General features: G+C 56.0%; 2 protein-coding genes across 8 annotated transcripts; both read right to left on the bottom strand.

Annotated features, from left to right (window-relative positions):
- Nucleotides 1-1136: 1136 nt before the first annotated feature.
- On the bottom strand, nt 1137-26460 carry GATAD2A (GATA zinc finger domain containing 2A). Of its 7 annotated transcripts, none has more exons than XM_074528872.1 (14): nt 26328-26438; nt 19655-19751; nt 19342-19566; nt 18257-18307; nt 13713-13993; nt 11874-12003; nt 10936-11064; nt 10286-10378; nt 8174-8293; nt 7752-7919; nt 6411-6690; nt 5390-5679; nt 4501-4675; nt 1137-3793 (listed from the first exon to the last, which is right to left on the bottom strand). In XM_074528872.1, the coding sequence occupies exons 5-14, from the start codon at nt 13982-13984 to the stop codon at nt 3663-3665; spliced, it is 1788 nt and encodes a 595-aa protein (XP_074384973.1). In that variant the 5' UTR covers nt 13985-13993; nt 18257-18307; nt 19342-19566; nt 19655-19751; nt 26328-26438; the 3' UTR covers nt 1137-3662. The 7 variants fall into 7 exon arrangements, with proteins under 7 accessions (XP_074384973.1, XP_074384974.1, XP_074384971.1 ...); XM_074528873.1 differs by lacking the exon at nt 26328-26438 and adding an exon at nt 21658-22067; XM_074528870.1 differs by lacking the exon at nt 19342-19566.
- LOC141725325 (uncharacterized) lies at nt 20283-27399 on the bottom strand. Its single transcript, XM_074528460.1, has 6 exons — nt 27328-27399; nt 26961-27209; nt 26328-26384; nt 25633-25836; nt 21713-22203; nt 20283-21650 (listed from the first exon to the last, which is right to left on the bottom strand). Exons 1-6 carry the CDS (start codon nt 27397-27399, stop codon nt 20300-20302), a joined length of 2424 nt encoding a protein of 807 aa, XP_074384561.1. The 3' UTR covers nt 20283-20299.
- Between the last annotated feature and the right edge of the window lie 546 nt (nt 27400-27945).

Below are 27945 nucleotides of genomic sequence, written 5' to 3'. Positions count from 1 at the left end.
GAGAATTATTAAATTTTGGGATTTACTCTGCAATATTTTGAGTCCCAACAAATCCAAGGGAAAAAAATCCCACCCTGTTCTCCTTCCTTCCCAAAGGAGAGGGAAAAATGAGCCAAATTTGAGGTTCTCCCCCAAAATCTCCAGTAATTTCCTCCATTTCACCCTGCAGCCTGAATTCCCAGCTTTCCATCTGGGAATCAACTTTGGGAATTCAATTCCAATTCTTCCCCAAAAACAAAGGGATAACTGGCTGGGAGAATCCAGAGGGAAAACAGAATTCCCAAAATGAGGATAAAAATAAACACAGAATAAACCCCAATCCCGAATCCGCTGGAATTTTGGATTTTCTTTGTTTTCCTCAGGAATGGCAGGCGCAGGAATCCCTGGGATATAAAAAATTCAGGAATTCACCTTTTTCCCGAGCTGGGAACGCTGAGGAAGAAGAGCCCAAGACAGAAAAAAAAAAAAAAAAAATTCCAACTCTTTTTTTTTTTTAGCGGAATTCCAAATCCCAGCTGTCAGGAAGGGAATCCAAGAAGAACCACACGGCTGCCCCCGTTCCACCGCGGGAATCGTCCCATGAAAATCCGGGATCTCTTTATTTCACAAGGCGCTAAAACCTAAATTACAACGGCGCTTCCTCGCTCCCCGCGGCGTCCCAGGAAACCCCAAAATCCCAGCGGGAATCCCAAATTCCCGGCGGGAATTTTATGGCTTTAGGGAAAAGGGATCCAGGATCCCGAGGGGTCGGCGGGAACGGGAGGGTTGGGTGGGATTCCCATGGAAACGGGAGATCTCTGGGATCTGGGAATCATAAAAGGGATCCAGGAGATCTCTGGGATTCCGGAATTCCAAAAGCCTCAGGGGTTTGGGAATTCCAAAGGGGATCCAGGAGATCTCTGGGATTCCGGAATTCCAAAGGGGATCCAATCACAGAATCCCAAACCCCAAAGGGGATCAATAAACTCAGGATTTGTTCCCAAATTCCCCCCTCCTCCACCATTCCCAAACTTTTCCCTTCCAGGGCAGAATTCCACAATGGGAATTTTCTGTTCCTTTGAGATTTCCCCCCCCCCCCCCCCAAATTTTCCCCATTTTTTTTGTGGGGTTTTTTCCTGGAAAAAGGAGACTGGGAAGAGGTTTGGAAAATCTGTATTGAAGAGCTGGAACAGCTTTGAACCTGAACCATCCCAATCCCAACAAACCCCCGCGGGCACAGGGAAATCCATCCCGGCGTTCCAGCACGGAATCTTCTCCCAGACTGACCCCAGCTCTGGCAGGAGCGTGGATGGAATCAAACAAACCCTCCAAATTCCCGGCAGCATTCCAAGAACGTTCCGGAAAAAACCACGTCAGAACCAGGCTGGATCCCAGGAGTCGCATTCCAGGTGGGAATTTGAGTTTCAGCCCCGTCCTGTCAAATATTTTGGTTTTCCAGCCCCAATCTTTGCTGGATTTTCCCTTCCGAACAAATGTCCCCTCCATCTCCCAAATAATTTTTCTTTGGGATTTATCCTGAATTATCCACCCAAATAAAATCAGGATGGAATATTTGCAAGTCTGGATGCAGGGACTTGTTTGGATTTTTAATTCCAAATCCTTCAATTCCAACATTCCTGATTATTTTAATGAAACAAAATTGGCTGAAATTCCAAATTCCAAGGGAATTCTGCTGGGATCCAGAAAGTTTTGACATCGTTTTTATCCCATTAAATCCTTCTGTGACTCTTCCATTCCCTGTTTTTTGCTTTTTTTTTTTTCAGGAATCATCCAAACTCTGGGAATAAATGAACCAGGTTTCCCCCCACCCCACCCCAAAATAAAATTATTTTAATTGGAGGAATTTTGTTGGGATTTTTTTTTTTTTGGGGAATAAATGAACTTTTTCCAAACGTTGGCATCCATGAGGAAGAAAAACAGGAGAGGAAAATTCCCCTGAACTAACCCCAAAAAATTCCACGTGGGAAAGGAACAGCAACTTTTCCATAAAATCCAATGGAACTGAAGGAATTCCACACTGGTGGCATCTCCCTGTCCAAGCTTGGAATGAAAAGAAAACTCCAGATTCCAAAATTCCAACCCAATTCCCACATCTGAGCTCTTCACATCCCTATGGAAAACACCCCAAAATCCACATCCAGCTGGGAATTCCGGGGCTTTCATCCAACAAATCCCAGTTTGGAAAACAAGGTTGTTGTGTTGGTTTTTTTTCCCTAAACTAAATCCCTAAACATGGAAACCCCAGGAAAAGTGGGAAAAGGGAGGAGGGGGTTTGTCCCTCGGATCCCAGGGGGCTGATCCCGAAGGAATTCTTGCCTTCAGCGATTCCTAAGAAAATAAATCCGGATTTTCCTGAATTTCCCCCCCCTACACACACTTTTTTTTTTTTAATATATATAGATCTCTAAATTATATATATTTATAATTTCCCCAAGAAAATTCCCCAAAGAATTCTCCTCACTGGAATAAGGCCTGGAATTCTGCCCCTTGGATTCGTCTGGAATTCAGGAAGAAGCCCAAGGAAAAAAAGAGGATGAGAAACCAAAAATGAAACCAAACTGGCCCCCGGATGGATTTTGGGTTGAACCTCTGGAATTCCCAAAAAAACGATGGAAAACTCCATCCCAAATGGATACAGGAGCATGCTTGGGATGCCTGGAAGAACTTGAACCACGGAGGGAAGGATTGGGAACAGCTCCCAGCCCTCCCTGCCTGCATCAGCTTCTGGAATTCCTATAAATTTTGGAATAATATCCCTCAAAACAACAACAGAAAAGGAAGGAAAACAAAAACCCAAAGAAACAAAACCAACCCAACCAACCCTCCCAAAGGAAAAAAAATTCCCAAAAAGTTTCGCTTTGGAGTCTCTGGGAACGTCGGGAAGGCCCAAAATTCACGGGATGAGAAAGAACCAAGGTGGATTTTGTCTCTCAGTAACTGCAAGGTTTGGAAACTACCAACGGTTCCAAAGTCTGATTCCAACCAGAATCCAAGGAAAAAAGTGGGAATTTCCCGCAGCAATTCCCACCTCCCAGCCAAGGTTTGGGCGGCAGCCGATCCCTAAGGGAGAAAACCAAACCAAACTCAACCGGAACCAGGGATTTGCACTTTTCTCCTTCCTCTCCTCGGGATCGTCGGAGTTTTGGGAATCTGGGGATGTGCCGCCTGCTTTCCCGGCTGGAGGAGGAGCAGGGATCAGGAGCAGCCATGAACTCGGCTCACTAAACGCAGGATGGGGCTGGAATTCCTCTCTCCACGCCCCAAAATTCCGGAATTCCGGAGCGTTCCCAGCAAAAAGTTCGGCGTCGGCGAAGGCAGAGAGGAGTCGCTGAGTCCTTTCATGGTTTGTTGTTGGTTTTTTTTTTTGTGCTGGTGCCAAAAAAATTTCAAAACTAAATATGGAAAAAAAGCCAAAAAAAGAAAAAAAATTAAGGAATTCTTCCCCCTTTCCCTGCCAGCTTCCATGAAAAATCTGGGAGCCAACGGAGCCGGGCTTCGGCCACCCCGACGCGGTCACTTCTCCCGGCAGGGACGGACGAGGAGTGGTGGTGCTGCATCCTAGAAAGCCTCGGGGCGTTATCCAGCTGGGATTAAAGCAGATTCCACGGAATTGTGGTAGAAAAGAAAGGATGGCAGAGCCTGGAAAAGTCCTCCCTCGGGAATTATTTCCACGTGGCCGACTGTGGGATGGAGCGGGGCGGGATCATGTCCAGGAGATACTCGCGCTGCCGCTCCACGGCCGAGGCCGACTTGTGCACGGCCAGCGCGGGGCTGACGAAGGGCAGGGCCCCACCTGCAGGAAAAGGGAATTTTGGGTCATGGAATAGCTCGGGAATTAGGGAAAATAATGAAAAATTGCATAGGAAATGCAGCGCAATTATCCCGGTGCAATCTGGCGCCTTCGGGTTCCAAACTCATCCCAAGAAACGCAGAGGTTTTGGATCAAGAATCAGGATCTGAGCCCTCTGGAATCATGGAATGGCTTGGGAATGAGAAAAAAAAGAGTGCTTAAAAAATGCCAAATCCATATGGAAAAGCAGGATTTAAACAGAGAATTTGGCATCTTCAAGGTTCCAAACTCATCCCGGAAAATGCAAAGGTTTTGGACCAAGAGTCAGGATTTGAGCCCTCTGGAATCATGGAATGGCTTGGGAATGAGAAAAAAGAGTGCTTAAAAAATGCCAAATCCATATGGAAAAGCAGGATTTAAACACGGATTATCCTGCCAGAATTTGGCATCTTCAAGGTTCCAAACTCATCCTGGAAAATGCAAAGGTTTTGGACCAAGAATCAGGATTTGAGCCCTGTGGAATTATGGAATCATGGCATGGCTCAGGAATGAGGTAAAAATAATGAAAATCCACCTGGAGAAGCAATTCCCACCCCAAAACCGGGAATTTTGGGCAGCGATGACACCAACCTTCCCCTCAAACCCGCAGCAGCCCCCCCCACAGCTCCCCCCAAATCCTGGATTTCGTCAGCGCGGCTCCGGCGCCGTACCTGTGCTGATGGGGCTCTTCTTCCAGGCGGCGCCGCCCTTGCTGCCGGCCCTGTCGCCGTGCTTGCCGGGCCGGGCGCCCAGCGCGGCGCTGCCCGAGGAGCTCTGCAGCTTGGGCGAGGAGCTGAAGGGGTGCAGCGCGCCCCGCGAGGCGCCCCGCGGCAGCTGGCCGGAGCTCTGCGGGAGCAAGCACAGCGTCACCGGGCTGCTGCGGGGCCGGACGGTGTCTGGGAGGGACTGCAGCATCTTCGGGAATGCATGTTCTTTGGGACTGGATGATCTTTGGGACTGCATGTTCTTTGGGACTGCATGTTCTTTGGGACTGCATGATCTTTGGGATTGGATGTTCTTTGGGACTGCATGTTCTTTGGGATTGGATGTTCTTTGGGACTGGATGTTCTTTGGGACTGCATGTTCTTTGGGATTGGATGTTCTTTGGAACTGGATGATCTCCTGGATTGGATGCTCTCTCGGCCTGGATGCTCTCTGGGACTGGATGATCTTTGGGCCTGGATACTCTCTGGGCCTGGATGATTTTTGGGATTGGATGATCTCCTGGATTGGATGCTGTCTGGGCCTGGATGCTCTCTGGGCCTGGATGCTCTCTGGGCCTGGGTGATTTTTGGGATTAGATGCTCTCTGGGCCTGGGTGATTTTTGGGATTAGATGCTCTCTGGGCCTGGATGCTCTCTGGGCCTGGGTGATTTTTGGGATTAGATGCTCTCTGGGCCTGGATGCTCTCTGGGCCTGGATGATTTTTGGGATTGGATGCTCTCTGGGCCTGGGTGCTCTCTTCAGAGCCTGGCACAGCACCCACACCCCCCCACCCCACCCCCCAGCCCCGGGACCCTTCTCCCTCAGGCAACGGCGGCTCTGGGGCTGCCCCCTCACCTGCTTGAGCGCGTGGTGCTGCCCCACGGGCTCGGCCTTGGGCTGCCCGGGCGGCGCCGTTTGCTGCAGGATCCTCTGCTCGATCTCCTGCTCCTGCTGCAGGGCCTTGACGAAGGCGGCCTTGAGCCGGTTCGTGTGCTCGGCCTTCAGGGCCTTCTTCTGGTTGGAGGCCATGCAGGTCTCGCACATGATGGTGCCGTTCTTCTCCTCCCGCCAGCGGCACGTGAAGTCCGTGTGGCACTGGGCACACAGGTAGGGCTCCCGGCAGGACACGGCCACCGCCACCTTCCCTGGGGGACAAACATGGTGGGTTAGCACTGCTGCCACCTTCCCTGAGGGACAAACACCAGGGATTGGCCACTGCCACCTTCCCTGAGGGACAAACATGGCGGGTCAGCCCCGGGGTCACCTTCCCTGAGGGACAAACACCCGGGATTGGCCACTGCTACCTTCCCTGGGGGACAAACATGGCGGGTCAGCGCTGCTGCCACCTTCCCTGAGGGACAAACATGGCGGGTCAGCCCCAGTGTGGCTCTCCATGAGGGACAAACACCAGGGATTGGCCACTGCTACCTTCCCTGAGGGACAAACATGGTGGGTCAGCACTGCTGCCACCTTCCCTGAGGGACAAACACCTGGGATTGTCCACCGCCACCTTCCCTGGGGGACAAACATGGCGGGTCAGCCCCAGGGTCACCTTCCCTGAGGGACAAACACCCGGGATTGGCCACTGCCACATTCCCTGAGGGACAAACACCCGGGATTGGCCACTGCTACCTTCCCTGAGGGACAAACACCTGGGATTGTCCACCACCACCTTCCCTGAGGGACAAACATGGCGGGTCAGCCCCAGTGTGGTTCAGTGACGTTTAAATGATTTCTGGGAGGTTTAAATGATTTAACCCCATTTTAACCTTGCATTTCTGGAGGTTTAACCAATCACAGCCAGGTTTAACCGATCGCTGTCAGGTTAAACTGGCCCCAGGTGGGCTGGAGCCGGGCTCTGCCCCTCCGGGCTCACCTTGGCTCTCCAGCAGGTTCTGCACCACCTCCTCCAGCCCCACCAGGTAGATGAACTCGTTGTTGGCGGCGCTGGGCAGGAAGTTCATCTCGGGCGCGGGCGGTTTGGGCGGGGGGATCTCCAGCAGGGTCTTCTCCAGCTGCTTGCGCAGCGCCAGCTTGGCCGCGGCCTGGCGGCTGCCCGGGGCCTCGCCCGTGCCCCCCAGCGCCGTGCCGCCCGCGGGCGCCGTGCCAGCCTGGCCCGAGGGCACCGCCGAGCCCTTCAGGGACGTGGGGGACGCCTGTGAGAGAGACATGAATGGATTCCTTGTGGGAGCACTGGGAATCAGGGAATGGGATCACCGGGGTCACTGGGAATCAGGGGAGTCCCCGGTGCCTCCCACTGGGGCAGTGCCAGCCTGGGGACCATTGACCAGCAGGCTGGCGTTGGTCATTCCCGCCATTCCCACCCCATTCCCAGTGGAAATTCCCAGGAATGCTCACCTGGGGGATGTTGACCAGCAGGTTCCTGTTGGTCATTCCCACCCCATTCCCACCCCATTCCCAGTGGGAATTCCCAGGAATGCTCACCTGGGGGCCATTGACCAGCAGGTTCGTGTTGGTCATTCCCGCCATTCCCACCCCATTCCCACCATTCCCACCCCATTCCCACCATTCCCACCCCATTCCCAGCGGGAATTCCCAGGAACGCTCACCTGGGGGATGTTGACCAGCAGGTTCGTGTTGGTCATTCCCACCATTCCCACCCCATTCCCACCGGGGGGATGTTGACCAGCAGGCTGGCGTTGGTCATTCCCACCATTCCCACCCCATTCCCAGCAGGAATTCCATGAACGCTCACCTGGGGGCCATTGACCAGCAGGCTGGCATTGGTCATTCCCACCATTCCCACCCCATTCCCAGCGGGAATTCCCAGGAATGCTCACCTGGGGGCCATTGACCAGCAGGCTGGCGTTGGTCATTCCCACCATTCCCACCATTCCCACCCCATTCCCACCATTCCCAGCAGGAATTCCCAGGAACGCTCACCTGGGGGATGTTGACCAGCAGGCTGGCATTGGTCATTCCCACCATTCCTGCCATTCCCACCCCATTCCCACCATTCCCACCCCATTCCCAGCAGGAATTCCCAGGAACGCTCACCTGGGGGATGTTGACCAGCAGGCTGGCGTTGGTCATTCCCACCATTCCCACCATTCCCACCATTCTCACCCCATTCCCAGCGGGAATTCCCAGGAACGCTCACCTGGGGGATGTTGACCAGCAGGCTGGCGTTGGTCAATCCCACCATTCCCACCCCATTCCCACCCCATTCCCAGCAGGAATTCCCAGGAACGCCCACCTGGGGGATGTTGACCAGCAGGCTGGCGCTGGGCACGTTGGCCACGCGGATCAGGCCCTGCTGGATGATCCTCTGGCCCTGGATCTGCACCGAGGGCACCGAGGCGCGCGGCGCCAGCAGCAGCGGCGGCGGGCCCGTGCTCGAGTGCTGCCGGATGGTGTGGATTTGCTGGGAAAACACGGAAAAGGGGTTGGGAAAACACGGAATTGGTGGGATAGAAAGGATAGTCAGAGGGAAAACCACAGAAAAGCAGGAATTGCTTCCCACCCCCTCTCCCAAAAACCCCCCAGAAGCCAGAACACCCCGAATTAACCCCAAAAATCCCGTTTTTATGGGAACGCACCCATGGGAAGTTCAAACCAACCGGAGGGGGAAATCCCAAATTTTTCCATGGAATGGGAAGGGGAGGAGGGGGAGCTCACCTGGGCCCCTCGGACCAGGGGGGGCATCACGATCTGGGGGCTCTGCTTGGAGGCGGCCGCTTGGCCCCCCCGGAGCAGCGGGGGCGGGAGCCCCGAGCCCGGAACGCGGCTGGAGGAGGGCTGGAAAAACGGGAAAAAACGGGAAAAACCGGTCAGAGCGGGGCTGGAAACGGGGGAAATAATGGGGGAAATAATGGGGGAAATGGGGGGAAATAATGGGGGAAATGGGGAGAAATAATGGGGGAAATGGGGGGAAATAATGGGGGAAATAATGGAGGAAACAATGGGGGAAATGGGGGGAAATAATGGGGGAAATGGGGGGAAATAATGGGGGAAATGGGGGGAAATAATGGGGGAAATGGGGAGAAATAATGGGGGAAATAATGGAGGAAATAATGGGGGAAATGGGAGAAATAATGGGGGAAAAAAGGGTTGGGAAAGATGGAAATGGGGGAAAAATGGAGGGGGAGTGTTGGGAATTGTGGGAATGGGATAAAAATGGGGGGAGGGAAGTGTTGCAAATTGTGGGAATGGGGAATGGGAATATTGGGATTTGTGGGAATGAAGTGCTGGGATTTGAGGGGATGTGGAATGGAAATGCTGGGATTTGTGGAGGGAAGGAAAACCTTGGGAAAAATCAGGTAAGGAGGAAAGGAAGGCAGGAAAAAATGGGGGGAAACGGGGAAAAAAAGTGTTGGGATTTGTGGGAATGGAAGTGTTGGGATCTGTGGAGGGAAAGGAAAAGCAGGGGAAAAAAGGGAGGAGGGAAGAAAAACATTGGGAAAAATCCTGGGAGAGAAATGAGGAGAAAGGAAAAGCTCCAGGAGAAATCGTGGAAGAGGAAAAGGAATCACAGAAAGGAAAAGATCTGGGAAAAAATCCTGGGAGAGGGAAAGGAAAAGCAGGAAAAGAAAAGGAGGAGAAATCATGGAGGAGGAAAAGAAATGAAGAGAGAGGAGTTTGGAAAAGCTGCTGCCTGAGGATTCCTGGGATTCCAATCCTCAAAATCCCTCCTGGTGCTGGGCTGGGATATTCCCAAAATTCCAAACTTTCCTCTGCATCCCAATCCTGGCACTTCCTCCTTCCCAGCCCCTGGGATCAGGGATCTCCCCCTTCCCCAGGATGTGGGGTGTTGGGAATTCCATTCCATTCCCAGGGAATCCCTCCCTCTGGAATTCCTGGACACTCCAGCAAAACCGAACCCAGGTTAATTCACCCAAAATTCCAGAGGAATTTTGGGATAAACTGGATTATTTGGATTAACTCCAAGATTCCCTGGAGGTTTTCCAGTTCCTCTGGAAGTGATTCCAAGGTAAAGATTCCCACACCCCTGGATTCAGGAATGGCTCCTAAAGGAGAGCAAATCCCTCCCTTTCCTGGAATTCTGGGGGTTTTCCAAGGAAAATCCCTCACGCTGGAGCAGTTTGGGAATTTGGGTCCCATTGTCCCAGGAAAAAACAAAAAAGCAGGAATGTTCTAATCCCAAAGGATTCCAGGGGTGATTGACAGCTGTCCCTGGATTCCTGGAACTTCCTTCCCTCGGGATTCCAAGGATTTAATTCAGTCTGGAATGGGATTTTTTCCAACCCTGAATCTTGGGATTCCCTCCCAGAAAATCCCGGGATTCTCTCAGCAATTCCAGAAAGAATTCAGGAATTCCCTGACAGAATTCCCTCACAGGAAAACTCCTGAGATTCCCTGAGCTGCTCCAAAGAAAATCCAGCGATTCCCTCACAGAAAATCCCGGGATTCCCTCAGCAATTCCAGAGAGAATCCCAAGATGCCTTTAAAGAAAATCCCGGGATTCCCTCGGCAATTCCAGAGAGAATCCCAAGATTCCTTTAAAGAAAAACCCGGGATTCCCTCGGCAATTCCAGAGAGAATCCCAAGATTCCTTTAAAGAAAATCCCGGGATTCCCTCAGCAATTCCAGAGCAATTCCCGGTTCCCCCCAGGAATTCCCTGGCTCAGCGATCCCCCTGCAGACCCCACCCCACCTTTCCCCGTGCCGTTATCCCTGATAACCCGTGGGAGCTGGGCGGTGCTGGCAGCTTTTCCCGGGAATTCCCGGCTTTTCCCGGGTCTCTCCCGGCCTTTCCCGGCTCCCACTGACCTGGAGGGAAGTTTTCCCAGCGGGAACAGCCTGAGGGCCCCGCACCAAGGGCGGGGGCGTGGCCGCAGCGCCTCCAGAGGGGCCCGAGGAAAGCTGGAAAAGGAAAAAGCGGAAAGAGAGCAGCGGGAAAAGGCGGGAAAGCGGGAATGCAGAGAGCAGGGAGCGCACGGCGAGAGCCCGCAGCATCCGAGGGGAAAATCCTTGGGAATTCGCAGGAAAAGCCTTGGGAGTGGCACCCGCTCCTCCTGCTCCGCTCCAGGGGAAAGGGTTCGGGAACTGGTGGGAAAATCCTTGGGAATTGGCGGGAAAACTGGTGGGAATTAGTGGGAAAATCCTTGGGAATTAGCAGGAAAATTGGTAGGAATTGGTGGGAAAATCCTTGGGAACTGGCAGGAGAATCCTTGGGAGTTCACAGGAAAATCCTTGGGCATTGCCGGGAAAGTCCTTGAGGATTGGCAGGAAAAACCCCGGAAAGGGGAGACACCAGGGAGTTAAAAATCCTGGGAAAAAGCTAAAAAATGCCAGAAAAAGGTTTAAAAAAATCCAGGAAAAGAGCTTCCAAAAACCCAGGAAAAAGGCCACAGGGGGCAGGGGGTTAAAAACACTGGGAAAAGATCTGGGAATTCCTGGGAAAAGCTGGATTTTCCTACCTTGGGCGCCGGCGTCTCCTTCTGGCTCTGGCTCTGCCGGAGCTTCTTGAGCAGCACCAGCTTGGCCTCCTCCAGCCTCAGCTCCTCCTGCAGCTGCTTGATCAGGCGCTCCCGCTGCTCCGGGCTCCGCTGGAATGCCAGGAAATCCCAGGGAAATCCCAGGGAAATCCAAGGGAAACCCCAGGGAAATCCCAGGGAAATCCCAGGGAAATCCAAGGGAAATGGGGAGAACCCCGGGGGAAGGCAGAGCCCAGTTAACCCTGACCAATCCCAGTTAACCCTGACCAATCCCAGTTACCCCTGACCAATCCCAGTTAACCCTGACCCAATCCCAGTTACCCCAGACCCAATCCCAGTTAATCCTGACCCAATCCCATTTAACCCAGATCCAATCCCAGTTACCCCAGACCCAATCCCAGTTAACCCTGACCAATCCCAGACCCAATCCCAGTTCATCCTGACCCAATCCCAGTTACCCCAGACCCAATCCCAGTTAACCCTGACCAATCCCAGACCCAATCCCAGTTCATCCTGACCCAATCCCAGTTAATGCCAACCCAATCCCAGTTAACCCTGACCAATCCCAGTTAATCCTGACCAATCCCAGACCCAATCCCAGTTCATCCTGACCCAATCCCAGTTAACCCTGACCAATCCCAGTTCATCCTGACCCAATCCCAGTTAACCCTGACCAATCCCAGTTCATCCTGACCCAATCCCATTTAACCCTGACCAATCCCAGTTCCTCCCAGTTAATCCCGACCCAATCCCAGTTAACCCTGACCAATCCCAGACCCAATCCCAGTCCATCCTGACCCAATCCCAGTTCATCCTGACCCAATCCCAGTTAACCCTGACCAATCCCAGTTCATCCTTACCAATCCCAGTTCCTCCCAGTTACCCCAGACCCAATCCCAGTTCCCCCAGCACTCACTCACCAGCAGGGCCTCGGCGCCGGGCTCGGGCAGGGCCAGCCGGGCCAGCCCGTTGACGCGGGGGCTCGAGGGCTCGTTGTCCGACAGCACGATCACGTCCGGGGAGGGAACGCGCCGCTCCCGCCGGCACTCCCTGAGCCACGAGGGGAAACACAGCGGGAACGGGTCAGGATTGCGGGGAAACGGGTCAGGATTGCCGGGAACGGGTCAGGATTGCCGGGGAACGGGTCAGGATTGCCGGAACGGGTCAGGATTGCCAGGGAACGGGTCAGGATTGCCGGGAACGGGTCAGGATTGCCGGGAATGGGTCAGGATTGCCGGGAACGGGTCAGGATTGCCGGGAACGGGTCAGGATTGCCGGGAACGGGTCAGGATTGCCGGGAATGGGTCAGGATTGCCAGGGAAATGGGTCAGGATTGCCAGGAACGGGTCAGGATTGCCAGGAACGGGTCAGGATTGCCGGGAACGGGTCAGGATTGCCGGGAACGGGTCAGGATTGCCAGGGAACGGGTCAGGATTGCCAGGGAATGGGTCAGGATTCCCGGGCACGGGTCAGGATTGCCGGGAACGGGTCAGGATTGCCGGGGAACGGGTCAGGATTGCCGGGAATGGGTCAGGATTGCCGGGAATGGGTCAGGATTGCCGGGAAACGGGTCAGGATTGCCGGGGAACGGGTCAGGATTGCCGGGAACGGGTCAGGATTGCCAGGGAATGGGTCAGGATTGCCAAGGAACGGGTCAGGATTGCCGGGAAACGGGTCAGGATTGCCGGGAACGGGTCAGGATTGCCGGGAAACGGGTCAGGATTGCCGGGAACGGGTCAGGATTGCCGGGAAACGGGTCAGGATTGCCGGGAATGGGTCAGGATTGCCGGGAACGGGTCAGGATTGCCAGGGAATGGGTCAGGATTGCCGGGAATGGCTCAGGATTGCCAGGAATGGGTCAGGATTGCCGGGAATGGGTCAGGATTGCCAGGAATGGGTCAGGATTGCCAGGAATGGGTCAGGATTGCCAGGGAACGGGTCAGGATTACCGGGAATGGGTCAGGATTGCCGGGAACGGGTCAGGATTGCCGGGAACGGGTCAGGATTGCCAGGGAATGGGTCAGGATTGCCAGGAATGGGGAGCAAATCCCGGGGAAAACGGGGTCAGTGCAGGGGGAGCAGATCCTGGAACGCGGCCGCTCCAGGAGCAGCCTTTCCAACGCTCCTCCAGCCCTTCCCAACCCTTTTCCAATCCTTTCCCAACTCTGTTCTAGCCCCTTTCCCATTCCTTCTCCAGGGTTTCTCCAGTCCCTTCCCAGCCCTCTTTCCAAGGCTCTTCCAGCCCCCCAGGGAATTCCAGGGCTGGGAAAAGGGCCCAGGGTGGGAATTTCAGGAATGGGAGAATTCCAAAGGGTCTGGAACGCCCTCTAGAGGGCACAGCGAGCCCGGGAATCCCAAATCCAGGGAATCCCCAAATCCAGGCATCTCCCTCTGGAGTGGCACAGGTGGAGCGTTCCCAGCTTTTCCCAGGAGCTGGAAAACTGGGATTGACTGGGTTGGGATGAAGGCTGGGAATGAGAAATTCCCAACTCCCAAACTCCTTTTCCTGCTGGAATTCCACGAATTCCATTGGCAGCTCCAAGGAAATGGGGTCTGGATCAGCAGGAATCGCCCCTGGAATGGGCTGGGATTCTCTTCCCAACTTTTCCACCATTCCAAAGGAATGTGGCACCAGAACCTCCCAAAAACTGAGCTCCAACCCCACCCCAGCCACATCCCAATAAAACCCAGGGTGGGAAGGGACCCAAACCCTTCCCCAAGCCCAAGAACTCCCGGGATTCCCAGGCATCCTCACTCACCCTTTGGACGTGCTCATGTCCACGGGCTCATCCCCCGCTGCTGCTGCTGCTGCCGCCGGCAGCTCCATTTTGACGGCGGCTTTGACTTCCCCACTTTTCAGCGCTGCCGGGACCTTCCCGGCTCCGGGATCCGCTCTGATCCTCGCGTCCCCCTCGGAGCCCAGCTCGGGCCCCAGAGCTCCCTTGTCCATCCTGAGTCTTTTACTGTCGGGCTCCGGCTCCCGCTCCAGGGCGCGCTTCTGGCTGCGGGTGCGGCATGAGTCCTCACTCATGGTGAGGGGCTGCGGGACGGCCCGAAAGGGTTAAACACGGCGGGAATATGGGGACAAAACCATCCCGGGAAAGGGTTAAACACGGCGGGAATGTGGGGACAAAAACATCCCGGGAAAGGGTTAAACACGGCGGGAATATGGGGACAAAAACATCCCGGGAAAAGGTTAAACACGGCGGAATATGGGGACAGAAACATCCCGGGAAAGGGTTAAACACGGCGGGAAAGGTGGGGACAAAACCATCCCGGGAAAGGGTTAAACACGGCGGGAATATGGGGACAAAACCATCCCGGGAAAGGGTTAAACACGGCGGGAATATGGGGACACAAAAACATCCCGGGAAAGGGTTAAACACGGCGGGAATATGGGGACAAAACCATCCCGGAAAAGGGTTAAACACGGCGGGAATGGCGGGAAAAAGCATGGGGAAAACACCCCGGGAAAGGGACAAAAACACCGGGAAAAAACAATCCCCGAGAAAGGCAGGGGGAGATACCCCAGGAAAGGGTTAAAAATAGCGGGAGCAGCAGGGGGGAAATACCCCAGGAAAGGGTTAAAAACACCAGGGGAAAAAATCCCGGGAAAAACGTAAAAACACCAGGGAACGGCGGGAAAAATCATGAGGAAAATACTCCAGGAAAGGGTTAAAAACAGCAGGGGAGGAAAAATCCCGGGAAAGGGTTAAAAACAGCGGGCACGGTGTGGGGGGGAATACTCCGGGAAGGGGTTAAAAACATCGGGAATGGCGGGAAAAATCATGGGGAAAGGGGGGGGAATCCCAGGAAAAGAGAGACATCAAGGGGTTAAAAATCCCAGGAAAAGGGGAAAAATAATCCCAGGAAAAGGGAGACATCAAAGGGTTAAAAAATCCTGGGAAAGGAGGGGGGAAAACCCCGGGAAAAGGGAGGAAAATATTCCGGGAAAAAGGGAGAGAATGGGGAGTTGAAAGTCCCGGGAAAAGTAAAAATTCCCGGGAAAAGATTCCGGGAGCTGAGAGACAACAAGGAGGGGAAAATCTGGGAGAGGAAAATCTGGAAAATCCCGGTGAAAGGGAGACACGAAGGGGTTAAAAATCCCGGGATTTTGGGATGGAATTCCTGCATTTCCAACCAGGACAAAGTCTGGGAAGAGCAACCCAGGAAAGGCTGGGAAAGGGAGGGAAAAACCCTGGGAAATGGGCTGGAAAAACCCAGGAAAAGGGAGGGGAAAAGGGGCTGGAAAATCCCTGGAAATGGGGCTGGGAAAGGGATGGGAAACCCCTGGAAAAGTGAAGGGACAGCCCTGGAAAAGGGAATTCCCGGTGTTTTTCCTACTGGAAATCACTCCCAGGAGAATTCCAGCCCATCCCAGGGCAGGAAAAAGGAGAAATAAAGGAAAAAATTCCACCAAAATCCCAGGGAAACCTTGGAAAAGGAGGATTTGAAGGATTTTCCAGGAGTGGGAACGGGGTTGGATTTGGAGGGCAATTCCCAAATAAAATCCTGCTTAAAATTCCAATAAAATTCCAAAGGAAAAGGAGAAACTTAGATTGAAAATTCCGTCTTTTCCTGGAATTCCTCTCCTGGAATTTTGGAAGCCAAAATTCCAACAACCAAAGTTACGGGAACAGAAAACTCCCAGAGGTGGGAAAGTGCGATTCCAACACTTCCAAATGTTTTCCTTGGATTTGCTGCTCCCGAGGATTCCCAGGAGGAATTCCTGGATACCCCAGCCTTGGACCATCCCAAAAATTCCTGAGAATTCCCTTTCCTGGGAATATTTTCCCGAGATTTCCCAGGAAAATCCATGGGAACTCCGGGCTGAACGATGCCAATCCTTGGATGCGGCAAGGCCGGGGGGGAAATTCCCAAACTTTTCTGTGGGAATTCAGCGCCAATCCCGCATTTCCCACCCCAAACTTTGGGATCCCAACAGGTGGAAAAGCGGGATCTGCGGCGCGGGAAAGCCCCGCTCCCGCTTTTCCCGGGATTTTGGGGCGGGGATTCCCGGGAAAGGAGCGGGGCAGGGGAACCCCCGGATCCCGCCGGAATTCCCGGGCCGGCATTCCAAGGGTTAAGCGCTGCCATTTCCGCGCCATTCCCGAGAAATCTCCGGGAACAAAATGGCAGCGCTTAACCCTTGGGGTGCCGGCTGGGAGCGGGAATTCCCGCCGGGAATCCCGGGCTGGCCCCGCTCCCCGCGGGAATTCCCGCCCCGATTCTTCCCGGTTTTCCCAAACTTCCCGCGAGTCATTCCCGGGCTGGGAATTCCCTGAAATTCCCGGGATTCCCCGCCCTGGGATCCCTCTGATTATCGGGATTCCCTGCGGGATTTCTCCCGGTTTCCCCAAATTTCCCGGGAGTTATTCCCAGGCTGGGAATGCCCTGAAATTCCCAGGAATTCCCTTCATTCCCGCCAGGATTTCTCCTGATTTCCCCAAACTTCCCCAGAGTCATTCCCGGGCTGGGGATTCCCTGAAATTCCCGGGATTCCCTGCCCTGGGATCCCTTTGATCCCCGGGATTCCCACCGGGATTTATCCCGATTTTCCCCCCCTCCCCGCCAGGTCATTCCCGGATTATCCAGCACTGGGAATTCCCGGAGTTTGTCCCAAATCCCTCAGGAATTATCCCGAGGTTCCTCCAGAGCTGGGAAAAATTCAGGATCAAACCTCTCGAGCAGCTCCAGGAATTCCAGCCCGGGAATTCCGGAGCTTCCCAGATGGAATTTTTATCCAAGGGAAGGGAAATTTTTGGGGAAATTCGGGAAATTTTGAGGAATTCCCACAGGAATGTGGGGAAAATCCTCCTTCAAATTCCTGCTCCTGGAAGTTTGGAGCTCCAAAGGCTCAGGAAAAGCGGGAGAGGAGAATCCCAAAATTCCACTGGAGTGGGGAAATGGGGAACAGAGGCTGCCCAGAAAAACCCAGAGGGAATTCCTGGAATTTCAGTGGATTTCCTGGAATTTCTGTCAGATTCCAGTTGAATTTTCCCGGGGGGGGGAGCTGGAATTCCAGGAGGAATTTGCGGGATTTTATGGGAATTCTGGGAATTCTCTGGTTTCATTGGATCAAAGCCAGGAAAATTCATGGAAAATTCTTCTTTTCCCACGGGAATTTTTCCCAAATTGTTGCCAGCTGGAATATTCAGGACACAAGGACTGAGATTCCTCGGCTGGGATTTTTTGGGAATGCAGAGAGGAAATCCAGGAGCAGAATTCCCAACTCCTTCCGGGATTTTCCAAGCAAATCCTCCCGTTATTAATTAATCATTCATTAGTCATTCATTAATTATTTCTCCATTGTTGATTTTCCATTCCAAATTCCGCCTTTAAGGGGAAAAATTCCAAGATTCATTTGTTGGGAAGTGACTGAAATATTCCTGAGCCAATTTAAATATTCATAAGATTATTCATATATTCATGAGTTAATTTAAATATTTCTGAATATATTTGAATGTTAATGAGGTATTGCAATCTGATCTTTCCCAATTAATTCCTCATTAAGGAGGGAATTTCCATCCTTAAATGTTCCCATTTTCCAGCCAGGAATGGGGACATTCAGGCTGGGAATTCCTTGGAATTGGGATCCCAGAGATTCCTGCTGGGAATTCCCTCCCCAGCCGGATCATCCCAGAGAAACGTGGGAAAAGCAGCAGGAGAATTGGAATTCCCGAGAAATTTTCTTATTTATCCATCAAAATTCCTCAGTTTTTTAAAAAAGTAATTTCCCAGGAATTTTGGAGCCAAAGGATCCCGGAACAATCCCGGCCCTTTCCGGGGACAGTCCCTTCCCTATCCTGGGAATTCCAGAGCCACAGGATCCGGGACAATCCCATTCCTATCCCGGGACAATCCCGGCCCCTTCCCTGTCCCGGGAATTCTGGAGCCAAAGGATCCCAGACCCCAGGACAATCCCATTCCCATCCCGGGATTCCCGGGCGGGATCAGGGCGGATCCATGCCAGGAGAAATCCCGGAATTCCTGCAGGGACAGGGGAGAGGGAAACCCGAACAGGTGAGACTGAGACAGGACAGGTGAGGGGGGACAGGTGAGAGCCGCACACGGCAGGAATTCCAGGAGCTCTGGAATTCCCCAATCCCTTGGAAAATCTGGGAGATTTCCTCAGGAATTGGCTCAATTCCCTCAGGAATTTGGGAATTCCCGGGGATTTTTGGGAAAGCTCCTCTCGGAGCTCCTCTCCAGCTGTTCCTGGAGACAATTCCAGGCCTGTGGCACGGCAAAGATTCTCCATCCCATCAAATTCCCAGGAATCCCGGGAATTGCCGGCTCCTACCTGTCAGGGAAGGTCATGGGGTCCCGCTGGGATGAGCCAGAGCCGAGGATCCTGCGGGAACAGAGAGGGGTGAGAATCCCGGGAATCCCGGGAATTCCCGAGGGAGGCAGCCGGGGTTTGGAACGCTGGGATTTGGGAATGCTGCTGGCACAGAGCCGGGATTTGGGAATCTCAGAACGACGGCTCCACCACGAAAATCGGGAATATCAGCGCGGCGCAGCCCCGGGATTTGGGAATCCCAAAGTACAACACAATCCCGGGAACTGGGAATCCCAAACTGCGACACAATCCTGGGAATCGGGATTTGGGAATTCTGATTCATCCTGCCAATTTTCCAGGCACTGAAATCCATGGCATTCCCAGATTTCCCTTCATTCCCAGTTTCCATCCATGGCATTCCCAGATTTCCCTTCATTCCCAGTTTCCATCCACAGCATTCCCAGATTTCCCTTCATTCCCAGTTTCCATCCACAGCATTCCCAGATTTCCCTTCATTCCCAGTTTCCATCCACGGCATTCCCAGGTTTCTCTCCATTCCCAGTTTCCATCCATGGCATTCCCAGATTTCCCTTCATTCCCAGTTTCCATGCATGGAATTCCCAGGTTTCCCTTCATTCCAGGTTCCCATCCATGGAATTCCCAGATTTCCATCCATTCCCAGTTCCCATCCATGGCATTCCCAGATTTCCATCCATTCCCAGTTTCCATCCATGGCATTCCCGGATTTCCATCCATTCCCAGTTTCCATCCACGGCATTCCCAGGTTTCCCTTCATTCCCAGTTTCCATCCATGGCATTCCCAGATTTCCATCCATTCCCAGTTTCCATCCATGGCATTCCCAGGTTCCTCTCCATTCCCAGGTTTCCCTTCATTCCAGGTTCCCATCCATGGCATTCCCAGGTTTCTCTCCATTCCCAGTTTCCATCCATGGCATTCCCAGGTTTCTCTCCATTCCCAGATTTCCATCCATTCCCAGTTTTTCAGGGCCGGGAGCAGCTCCCGGAGCCTTCGGCCATTCCCGGGTTTCTCCGGCTGCTCCGGCCCCGTGATCCCGGGAATTCCAGGGGGAATTAGCGGAGCTCACCCGGAGCTGTTGGTGGTTAAGAGGATCTGGGAAAATCCCAGGAAATCCTTTGGAATTCGGAGCTGCCCCGGCCGCTTTTCCCAGAGTTTGGGAAGCTCCGAGGATCCAGGAGAGCTGGAATTCCTTGGATTTCTCTGGGAATTCCTGGAATTCTGGAATTCCAGCTGTGTTAAGGCTTGGGATTCTCAGGAAGGAGCCCCCAGTTGGATCGGGAGTGGGAAAATCCTGGAAAAGTTTGGGATTTATGGGAAAAACTGGAGAGGGAGGGAAAAACCTGGGAATGTCCCTGCCGGATCCCTGAGCTCCTTCTCACCCCAAAGCATCCCAGAATTCCACGAATCCATGGGAAAAGAGGGATTTATTCCCTTTCAGGATTCATCCCCGGCTTTGGAATCCCATCGGCGACATCCCTGGTTTGGAATTTTGGGATTTGAAACGTTCCCGGAACACCCCAATTTCCATCATTCCCAACTTCCAGCCCCCTTCCCACTGATCCAAGATCCCTTCCAACCTCGTTCCCAAAATCCCAGGCAGATCCCAGCCCCTCTCCCAAAATCCACGGCTTTCCCAGCGATCCCAGCCCCTTTCCCAAATTCCCAGGCACATTCCAGCCCCTTTCCTGCTCATCCCAAGCAGCTTTCAGCCCCTTTCCCAAAATCCAGGGGATTTTGACACTTCCCTCTCCTCTCCCAAAATCCCCGGCAGATTCCAGCCCCTCTCCTGCCGATCACAGGATGATCCCAGCCCTTTTCCCAAAATCCAAAGCAGATCCAACCGCTTTTCCCGCTGATCCCAGGCCAATCCCAGCCCTGTCCTGGTGATCCCAGGTTGATCCCAATCCCTTTTCCAGGATCCCAGCCCGATCCCAGCCCTTTCCCGCTGCTCCCAGCCCGATCCCAGCCCGGTCCCGGCGCTGCCATCCCGGATTCCCAAGGCCTCCCTCTCTCTCCCCTCGCTGTCACTTCCTGTGCCTCTCCCAGCTCCGGTTCCCGGCGGCACGGAGCGGTCCCGGAGCCCAGAGCTGGGATTGGAGCATTCCCGGGATTTGGGACAGCTCGGGAATGCCAACCCGAGCAAGGCACCGAATCCCGGACAAATCCACGGAAAACCCAGCAGCGGGCTGGGAAAATCCTGGAAAACCAGCCAGGAAACACTTGGGAAAAGCCGGGATGTGAATCCCAGTTCTGATCCCGGGCGAGGCATTCCCGGCTGGAATTCTCGTGCGGGGCCACTCCCGGGAAAAGTGAGGGGATGCTCGGGAAAAGCCGGGATGTGGATCCCGACCCCGCATCCCGGCAGGATCCCATCCCGGCCCGGGAGCCGATCCCGGCTGCAATTCCCGGCTGCAATTCTGCAATTCCCTCTGCCCTCGTGTGCTGTGCGGGGCCGGGATCGTCCCGCGTCCCCCCGGCATTGCCGAGATCCCCCTTGGGCAGCGCATCCCGGTGCCGATCCCGGTGCCGATCCCCATCCCGGTGCCGATCCCGATCCCGGTGCCGATGCCCATCCCGGTGCCCATCCCGAGCCCGGGCAGCGCATCCCGGCGCGGATGCCGATCCCGGTGCCGGTGCCATTCCCGGTGCCCCGGGCGCAGGAAGGGCGGCCGGGGACTCTTATTGTGACACGGCCCCGGCCCGGCCCGGCCCGGCCGCACGGCCCGGCCGCGGCCACCGCGGGGCTCCGGCACCGGGGGCACCGGGGGGCACCGGCCGCGGGGACAGCGGGGGGATCGCGGCTCCGCACAGCGGGGATTGAGCCCCGGGGACACCGGGGAGGGTCGCGGTGACCGGGGGGTGACCGGGGGGGTGGGCGGGGGGTGCCCACGGAGTGACCGGGGGGGTTCCGGGGGTCCCCGTGTCCTTCCGTGTCCGTCCGTGTCCCCCCCGTGTTCCCGGTGCGGAGCGCGGGGGAGCGGGCACGGAGCGCTCGGGGCGGCGGCGGAGGAGGAAGAGGAGGAGGAGGAGAAGGAGGAGGAAGAGGAGGAAGAGGAAGCAGCCCGGCGGAAAGCCCGCAGCAACTTTCCCAAACAAAAGCCGGCGGCGCCCCGGGGCGCCGGGCGGGCGGCGGAGCTGGGGCTCCCGGGGGGACGAGCCCCGGGATCCCGGAGCGGCCCCGGTGCCGCGGGCTCGGGGCTCAGGGGCGGCCGGGGCCGGAGCCGCGGCCAGCGGGACTTTGCACTTTCCGGGCTGCCCGCACGGCCAGGAAATGCCGCAACTTCCCCGGCAGCTCTCCCGCACCCCGGCCTTCGTTCTCCCAGAATCCCGGCGGTGCCGTCGCTCCGGTACCGGAGCCAATAAACGCCGGCAGAACTTTTACCGGGAGAACTCGCAGGGCGCCGCTCCGGTCGCTCCGCGCCGCATCCGCAGCGAGCCCGCCCCGCGCTCCCGGCTCCGCTCCGCTCTCCCCGCGCCGGCGCCGCCGCTCTCCCGCTTGTTGCGGCGCTTTCCCGGGGCTCCCGTGGCCGCCGCGGCTCCCGGTGCCGATAATGCGCTCCTCACACATGGAGTCGCGGCGGCACCGGCAGAGCATGCGCGGGGCGGGGCGGCCGAGCGGCGGGGCCGGCGGAGGGGACGGCGTGGGGACAGCGGTGAGACAGCGTGGGGACAGCGGGGGACAGCGGAGGGGACGGCAGGGGACAGCGCGGGACAGCGGGCACAGCACCGGGGCCGCGCCGGGGCCGCTCCGGGGCCGCTCCGGGCCGGGCCCCTCACGGCGCTGCGGCCGCCGCCGCTTCCGGGCGCGGCGCGGGGGGAGCCGCGGCTGTGTCGCGGGCCGCCATTGGCCGCGGGGGTCGCGCGGATGATGAGAGGAGGGCCCTGATTGGCTGGAGCGGCGGGCGGGGGGCGCGAGAGCAGCGCCGCGCTGGGAGAGGCCACGTGGAGAGAGGGGACAGCGAGGGGACAGCGAGGGGAGACACAGGGGACAGAGGGGACAGCGAGGGGACAGAGAGAGAGGGGACAGAGAGAGGGGACAGAGGGGACAGTGGGGACAGAGAGAGAGGGGACAGAGAGGGGAGACATAGGGGACAGTGGGGACAGAGAGAGAGGGGACAGTGGAGACAGAGAGGGGACAGTGGGGACAGAGAGAGAGGGGACAGAGAGAGGGGACATAGGGGACAGAGAGGGGAGAGAGAGAGAGGGGACAGTGGGGACAGAGAGAGAGGGGACAGTGGGGACAGAGAGAGAGGGGACAGTGGGGACAGTGGGGACAGAGAGAGAGGGGACAGTGGGGACAGTGGGGACAGAGAGGGAAGAGAGAGAGAGGGGACAGTGGGGACAGAGAGGAGACAGAGAGAGAGGGGACAGCGAGGGGAGACACAGGGGACAGTGGGGACAGAGAGAGAGGGGACAGTGGGGACAGAGAGGGGAGAGAGAGAGAGGGGACAGTGGGGACAGAGAGAGGGGACAGCGAGGGGACAGAGAGACAGGGGAGACAGAGAGGGGACAGAGAGGGACAGCAAGGGGAGAGACAGAGGGGATAGCGAGGGGACAGAGAGAGGGGGGACAGCAAGGACAGAGGGGACAGCGGGGACAGCGGCGGTGGCCAATGGGGCAGAGCCTTTGGGGGGCACCGGGACAGGGTCAGGGCCGGCTCCAATCCCAAATTCCCCGATCCCGCAGAAGCTCTGCAGCCCCGGGACTGCCCAAGGAGAACCCCAAAACCCTCCCGGAGAATTCCCCAAATCCCAGCAAATTCCCTGAGAATCTCCGAGCTCCCCAAATCCCAGCAGAGCCCCCAAAATCCCAGGAAATTCCCCAGATCAGTGCCCAGCATCTCCAGGATTTTGGGCAAAGACTCTTCCAGGGAAGTTTGGCTGAAGCCAAATCCAAAATCTCAAATTACAATTATTTCCCACCACATTAATGGCAGAAGGAATTGGGAACTGTGGGATTATTGATTATTAATTACTAATTATTATTCCCAGATCCCTGTCGGGCTTTTCCAGCTCATTCCCATTTTTCCCTCACCCTCCTGTTGCCCCAATCCAAAAAGAAATCCCTAAAAGCCCCAAATTCCCAGAGTTTGGAAGGATTTGGGAAGGTGGAATCCAGGCAGGATCAGGAATCCCAAATATTCCTGCAGGGGGGTACACGGGGATGGTCCCAGAGAAAATCACCCCAAAAACTGGAAAATCCTATGGATGCCACCTTAAAAGTGGGAAAATTCCATGGATGTGACCCTAAAACCTGGAAAATTCCATGGATATCACCCCAAAACCTGGAAAAATCCAATGGATGCCACCCCAAAGTGATGAAAATTCCATGGATATCATCCCAAGGCTGGAAAAAATCCCACGGATGCCATCCCAAAGGTGGAAAATCCAATGGATCTCACCAAAAACTTGGACAAATCCAATGGACAATGTCCCAAACCTGGAAAATTCCAGGGATATCACTCAAATTCTGGGAAAACTCAATGGATTCCATCCCTAAACTTGGAAAAATCCAATGCATGTCAACCAAAACTTGGAAAATTCCATGGATGCCATCCCAAAATGGGAAAACCACCCCAAACTGGGAAAATTCCATCCCAAAGCTGGAAAAGTTCCATGGATGTCACCCCAAACATCCCAGGGCACAGGGAACGGATCTGGGATTTGGGATGGGAATCCCAGGGCACAGGGAATGGATTTAAGCTGAGAAAGGGGAATTTGGGTGGGAGTTTGGGCAGGAGTTCCCGGCTGGAATGGGCTGGAATTCCCAGAGAAGCTGTTGGGATCCAGCGCAGAATCCCGGGATTTGGGATGGACCCTTGGGATCCACTGCAGAATCCCGGGATTTGGGATGGACCCTCGGGATCCACTGCAGAATCCCGGGATTTGGGATGGACCCTCGGGATCCACTGCAGAATCCCGGGATTTGGGATGGACCCTTGGGATCCACTGCAGAATCCCAGGATTTGGGATGGATCCCTGGATTTAACCCAGATCCCTGGGATCCACCACAGACCCCAGATCTTCTCAGGCTCTCAGCTTTTCCAGCAGGTTTTGGGGAAAAGCCCCGGATTTGGGCACTTTGGGACAACCCCTCGGGTTTTCCAGTGAATCCCAGAGTTTTCCAGGGGTTCCCTGGATTTTGGGGCAGACCCTCGGAGTTCTGAGGAACACGCTCCCAAGTTTTCCAGCAGATCCTTGGATTACCCCACAAATCCTCGGGATTCACTCAGAGCCTGGGGTTTTCCAGCAGAATTCCAGGATTTGGGGCAAACCCTCAGGAATTCCTGCAGAGCCTCGAGTTTTGGCACAAATCCCTGGATTTTGGGACAGCCCCTCAGGTTTTGCCCTCGGGTTTTAAAGCAGAGCCCCAGCTTTTCTGATAGACTCTCAAGTTTTGGGACAGACCCTCAGATTTTGGGACAAACCCTCACATTTTGGGACAAACCCCCAGATTTTCCAATAGAAAATCGCTCGAGTTTTCCAAAAAAACCCCAGGATTTTCCAGCAGAGCCCCGAGTTTCCCTGCCACCCCTGAGGTTTTCCAGTGCATCCCCAGCTCTCCCTTGAGCCCCTCAGATTTTGGGACAAACCTTCCAATTTTAGGCCAAGCCCTCAGATTTTGCCGCAGAGCCTCGAGTTTTCCAGCAGCCCCTGGGATTTCCCAGCAGATCCTCAGCTTTTCCCTGAAACCCCTCAGTTCTCCCAAAACACCTCAGCTTTTCCTGCATCCCAGCTTTTCCCTTCAACCCCTCAACTTTTCCTGCAGCCCCTCAGTTCTCCTCAAACCCCTCGCCTTTCTCCAAAACCCTCAGCTTTTCCTGCAGCACTCAATTTCCCCCAAACCCCATAGCTTTTCCCCAAATCCTCAGCTTTTCCTGCATCCCTCTTTTTCCCTTCAACATTTCAACTTTTCCCCAAACCCCTCAACTTTTCCTGTACCACTCAGTTCTCTCCAAACCCCTCAGTATTTTCTCACCCGTTTTCCCCCCAAATCTCTCAGCTTTTCCTGCATCCGTTTTTCCTTTCAACCCTTCAATTTTTCCTGTACCACTCAGTTCTCCCCAAGCCCCTCAGCATGTCCTCAACTCTTGTTTTCCCACAAACCCCTCAGCTTTTCCTGCATCCCTGTTTTTCCCTTCATCCCTTTTCCTGCATCCCTGTTTTTCCCTTCAACCCTTCAACTTTTCCCCAAACCCCTCAACTTTTCCTGTACCACTCAGTTCTCCCCAAATCCTTCAGTGCTCGCCAAATCCCTCAGTTTCCCCCAAACCCCTCAGCATCCCCCGCACATCCCCGCTCCTTTCCCCTTTCCTCTCCCCGCACATCCCCGCTCATCCTCGCTCCTCTCCCCGCACATCTCCCTCGCTCATTTCCCCGCGTTTCCCCGCCCCGTGCCCAAAACTTTCTCCGTGTTTCCGGAGTGCGGCTGCGGGCCCGTCGCGCACCGGGGGACGCCCGGGGGCTCCCTCGGGGCTGCCCGCGCTGCCCGGGCCGTGGCCCGGTGGCCCCGGTGGTGGCCCGTCCCCTCCCCCACTCCCCTCCCCCGCCTTCCCAAGGCTCTGGCACCAATAATCCGCCTTTGCTGACATGCTCTGGTGGCTGTGCCTATCGGGCAACTCCCAGGATGCACTCCCGCTCCTCCCTGGCACCCCCTCACCCGTGCCCACCCTCCCCTCGGACTTACCAACCTTTTCTTTCTGCCTTTTTTTTTTTTTTAAGCTTTTTTTTTTTTTTTTATTATCTCCACACCCCCCGCTCCCCCCCACACACACCCGGCCGCACTTTCATCCCCCGTGAACCCCCCTGGCGCTCCGGCGCTCCGCCTCAGCCCGGCTCCCCGCGTCCCTCACGGGGTCCCCCCTCGCCACGGGCGCCTTTTGGCCGCTCCCTTCTCCCCTCACGGCCGTGCCCCTCACAAACCGCCCCGGATCTCCGTGCCCGGCGCTCCCCCCGTCCCGAGCCGCCCTCAGGGGGAAGGGGGTGTGTGTGAGGGGGTGTCCCCGGGTCCCCGTCCCCCCGGGGGGGCCGCTGGGCCGCGGGTGTCACTCACTGTCCGGAGCCCCCTCGGAGCCGCCTCCTCCTCCTCCTCAGCGGGGCCCGGCCCGGACTGGGGCCGTGGGGGGAGGGGAGGCGGCTCCCTCAGGTGGCCACTGACAGGAGGGGGGGGCGGGGGGGGCTGCGCGCGCAGGGGGACCCGCCCCCCCCCACTCGCCGTCCCCCCCCATCCTCCCGCCCCTCTCCCCCCTCCCCCCTCCGTGCCCGCCCCTCTCCCCCCCTCCGCTCCCCTGTGCCCCCCTCCCCTCGCGCCCCCCCCCGCGGGACCCCCCCCGTTGCCAGGCAGATTTGGGACACCCTCGCGCCCGGCCACGCCCCCTGCCCAGGCCTGGGGCGCTGCGTTGGGTGGGGTTTTTTTAATCTTTAAACTAATGATTGACAGCGGCGCCGGCAAATAGAAAGGTGGGTTGCCTGCCCTGCAGCCAATCGGCGCGAAGAGTCGGTAGTAGCCCCGCCCTCGTAGTAGAGCTGTGATGGAATGGGCGCGGTTTGTTTTTGATTGACGGGCATATTGACCAATCAGCGGCGCGACCCCGTGGTGCGCGCCGCGCCCCTGCTGTGAGGGAGGAAAGGGGCGTGGTCTGTATTTGATTGATAGCTGAAATACCCAGTAGGAGACAGAATTCACCCAAGAGCAGCCAATGAGGGCGCGGCCCGCGGGGAGGGGGCGGTGCGGCGGGCCGGGCCCGGCGGCTCGCAGCCGTTCCCCCGGGGCCGGGCCGCGCTGGCTCCTCCCGGGGCCGGCTGAGGTGATGGCGGCGCGGGGAGGGGCCGGCCCCGCCGCCCTTATCCGCCCGCGCAGGCCGCGCTGGGGCCGCAGATAGGGGGGGGCCGGCGGCAGGAAGCGGGGGAGGCCCCGCGGCCGGCGGAGCCGGTTCTGCGGGAGGGAGGGCGGGGTGGCGGCCGGGCCGGCTGAGGGCCGGGACTCGCGGCGGGGCTGAGGAGGGGCCGGCCCCGCTCGGTGACTCCGGGGCTGATCTGGGTCAGAGCGGCACGGTCCGGTCCGGTCCGGCTGCTCCGCCGGGATCAGGCCCGGTGCGATCTGCGGTCGTTCCCACCGGGATCATTGCCGGTGGGATTTAACCCTGGGATCGTTCCTGGTGGGATCTGGGATCGTTCCAGATAGAATATTGGAACATTCCTGGTGGGATCTGAGGTCATTCCTGATGGGATTTGGGGTCATTCCTGCACGGGTTTAATCTGGGATTTGGGGTCGTTCCCATTGGGCTCGAACCCTTGGGACCATTCCTGGTGGGATCTGGGATCAGTCCCGGTAGGGTGGGCTCATTCCCATTGGGATTTAGAATCATTCCCGCAGGGATCTGGGATCATTAATGGTGGGATTTGAGATTTAACCCTTGGGACCATTCCCATTGGGATTTGGGATCATTCTCATTGGGATTTTGGATCAATCCCATTGGGATTTGGGATCAATCCCATTGGGATTTTGGATCAATCCCATTGGGATGTGGGATCATTCCCACATGGATTTGGGATCGTTCCCGCAGGGATTCAATCCCACAGCTTTGGTTTCCCTTTTTCCTCTTCCCCTCCAAAATTCCAAGGAATTTCAGCTCCTCCTTCCCAGCTCTGCTCCATTAAAAAAAAAAAAA

The sequence above is a fragment of the Zonotrichia albicollis genome, chromosome 29 (assembly GCF_047830755.1).
Source record: "Zonotrichia albicollis isolate bZonAlb1 chromosome 29, bZonAlb1.hap1, whole genome shotgun sequence".
NCBI classification, from domain to species: Eukaryota; Metazoa; Chordata; class Aves; order Passeriformes; family Passerellidae; genus Zonotrichia; species Zonotrichia albicollis.
The sequence above is the reverse complement of the archived record's forward strand: the minus strand, read 5'-3'. Positions and strand labels throughout refer to the sequence as shown.

Bases quoted from the DNA above. Each gene is read 5' to 3' on its own strand.
- GATAD2A (XM_074528868.1), bottom strand. From the start codon at position 13,984: ATGAGTGAGGACTCATGCCGCACCCGCAGCCAGAAGCGCGCCCTGGAG. The intron at 8,294-10,285 runs GTCAGTGGGAGC...CCGTTTTTCCAG, and splicing joins CTGGGAAAACTTCCCTCCAG to CCCTCCTCCAGCCGCGTTCC. The intron at 7,920-8,173 runs GTGAGCTCCCCC...GTGTTTTCCCAG, and splicing joins CCCTGGTCCGAGGGGCCCAG to CAAATCCACACCATCCGGCA.
- LOC141725325 (XM_074528460.1), bottom strand. From the start codon at position 27,399: ATGATCCCGGTGGGAACGACCGCAGATCGCACCGGGCCTGATCCCGGC. The intron at 27,210-27,327 runs GTGCCGCTCTGA...TCCCTCCCGCAG, and splicing joins CAGCCGGACCGGACCGGACC to AACCGGCTCCGCCGGCCGCG. The intron at 26,385-26,960 runs GTGAATTCTGTC...CCACGGCCCCAG, and splicing joins CCCTCATTGGCTGCTCTTGG to TCCGGGCCGGGCCCCGCTGA.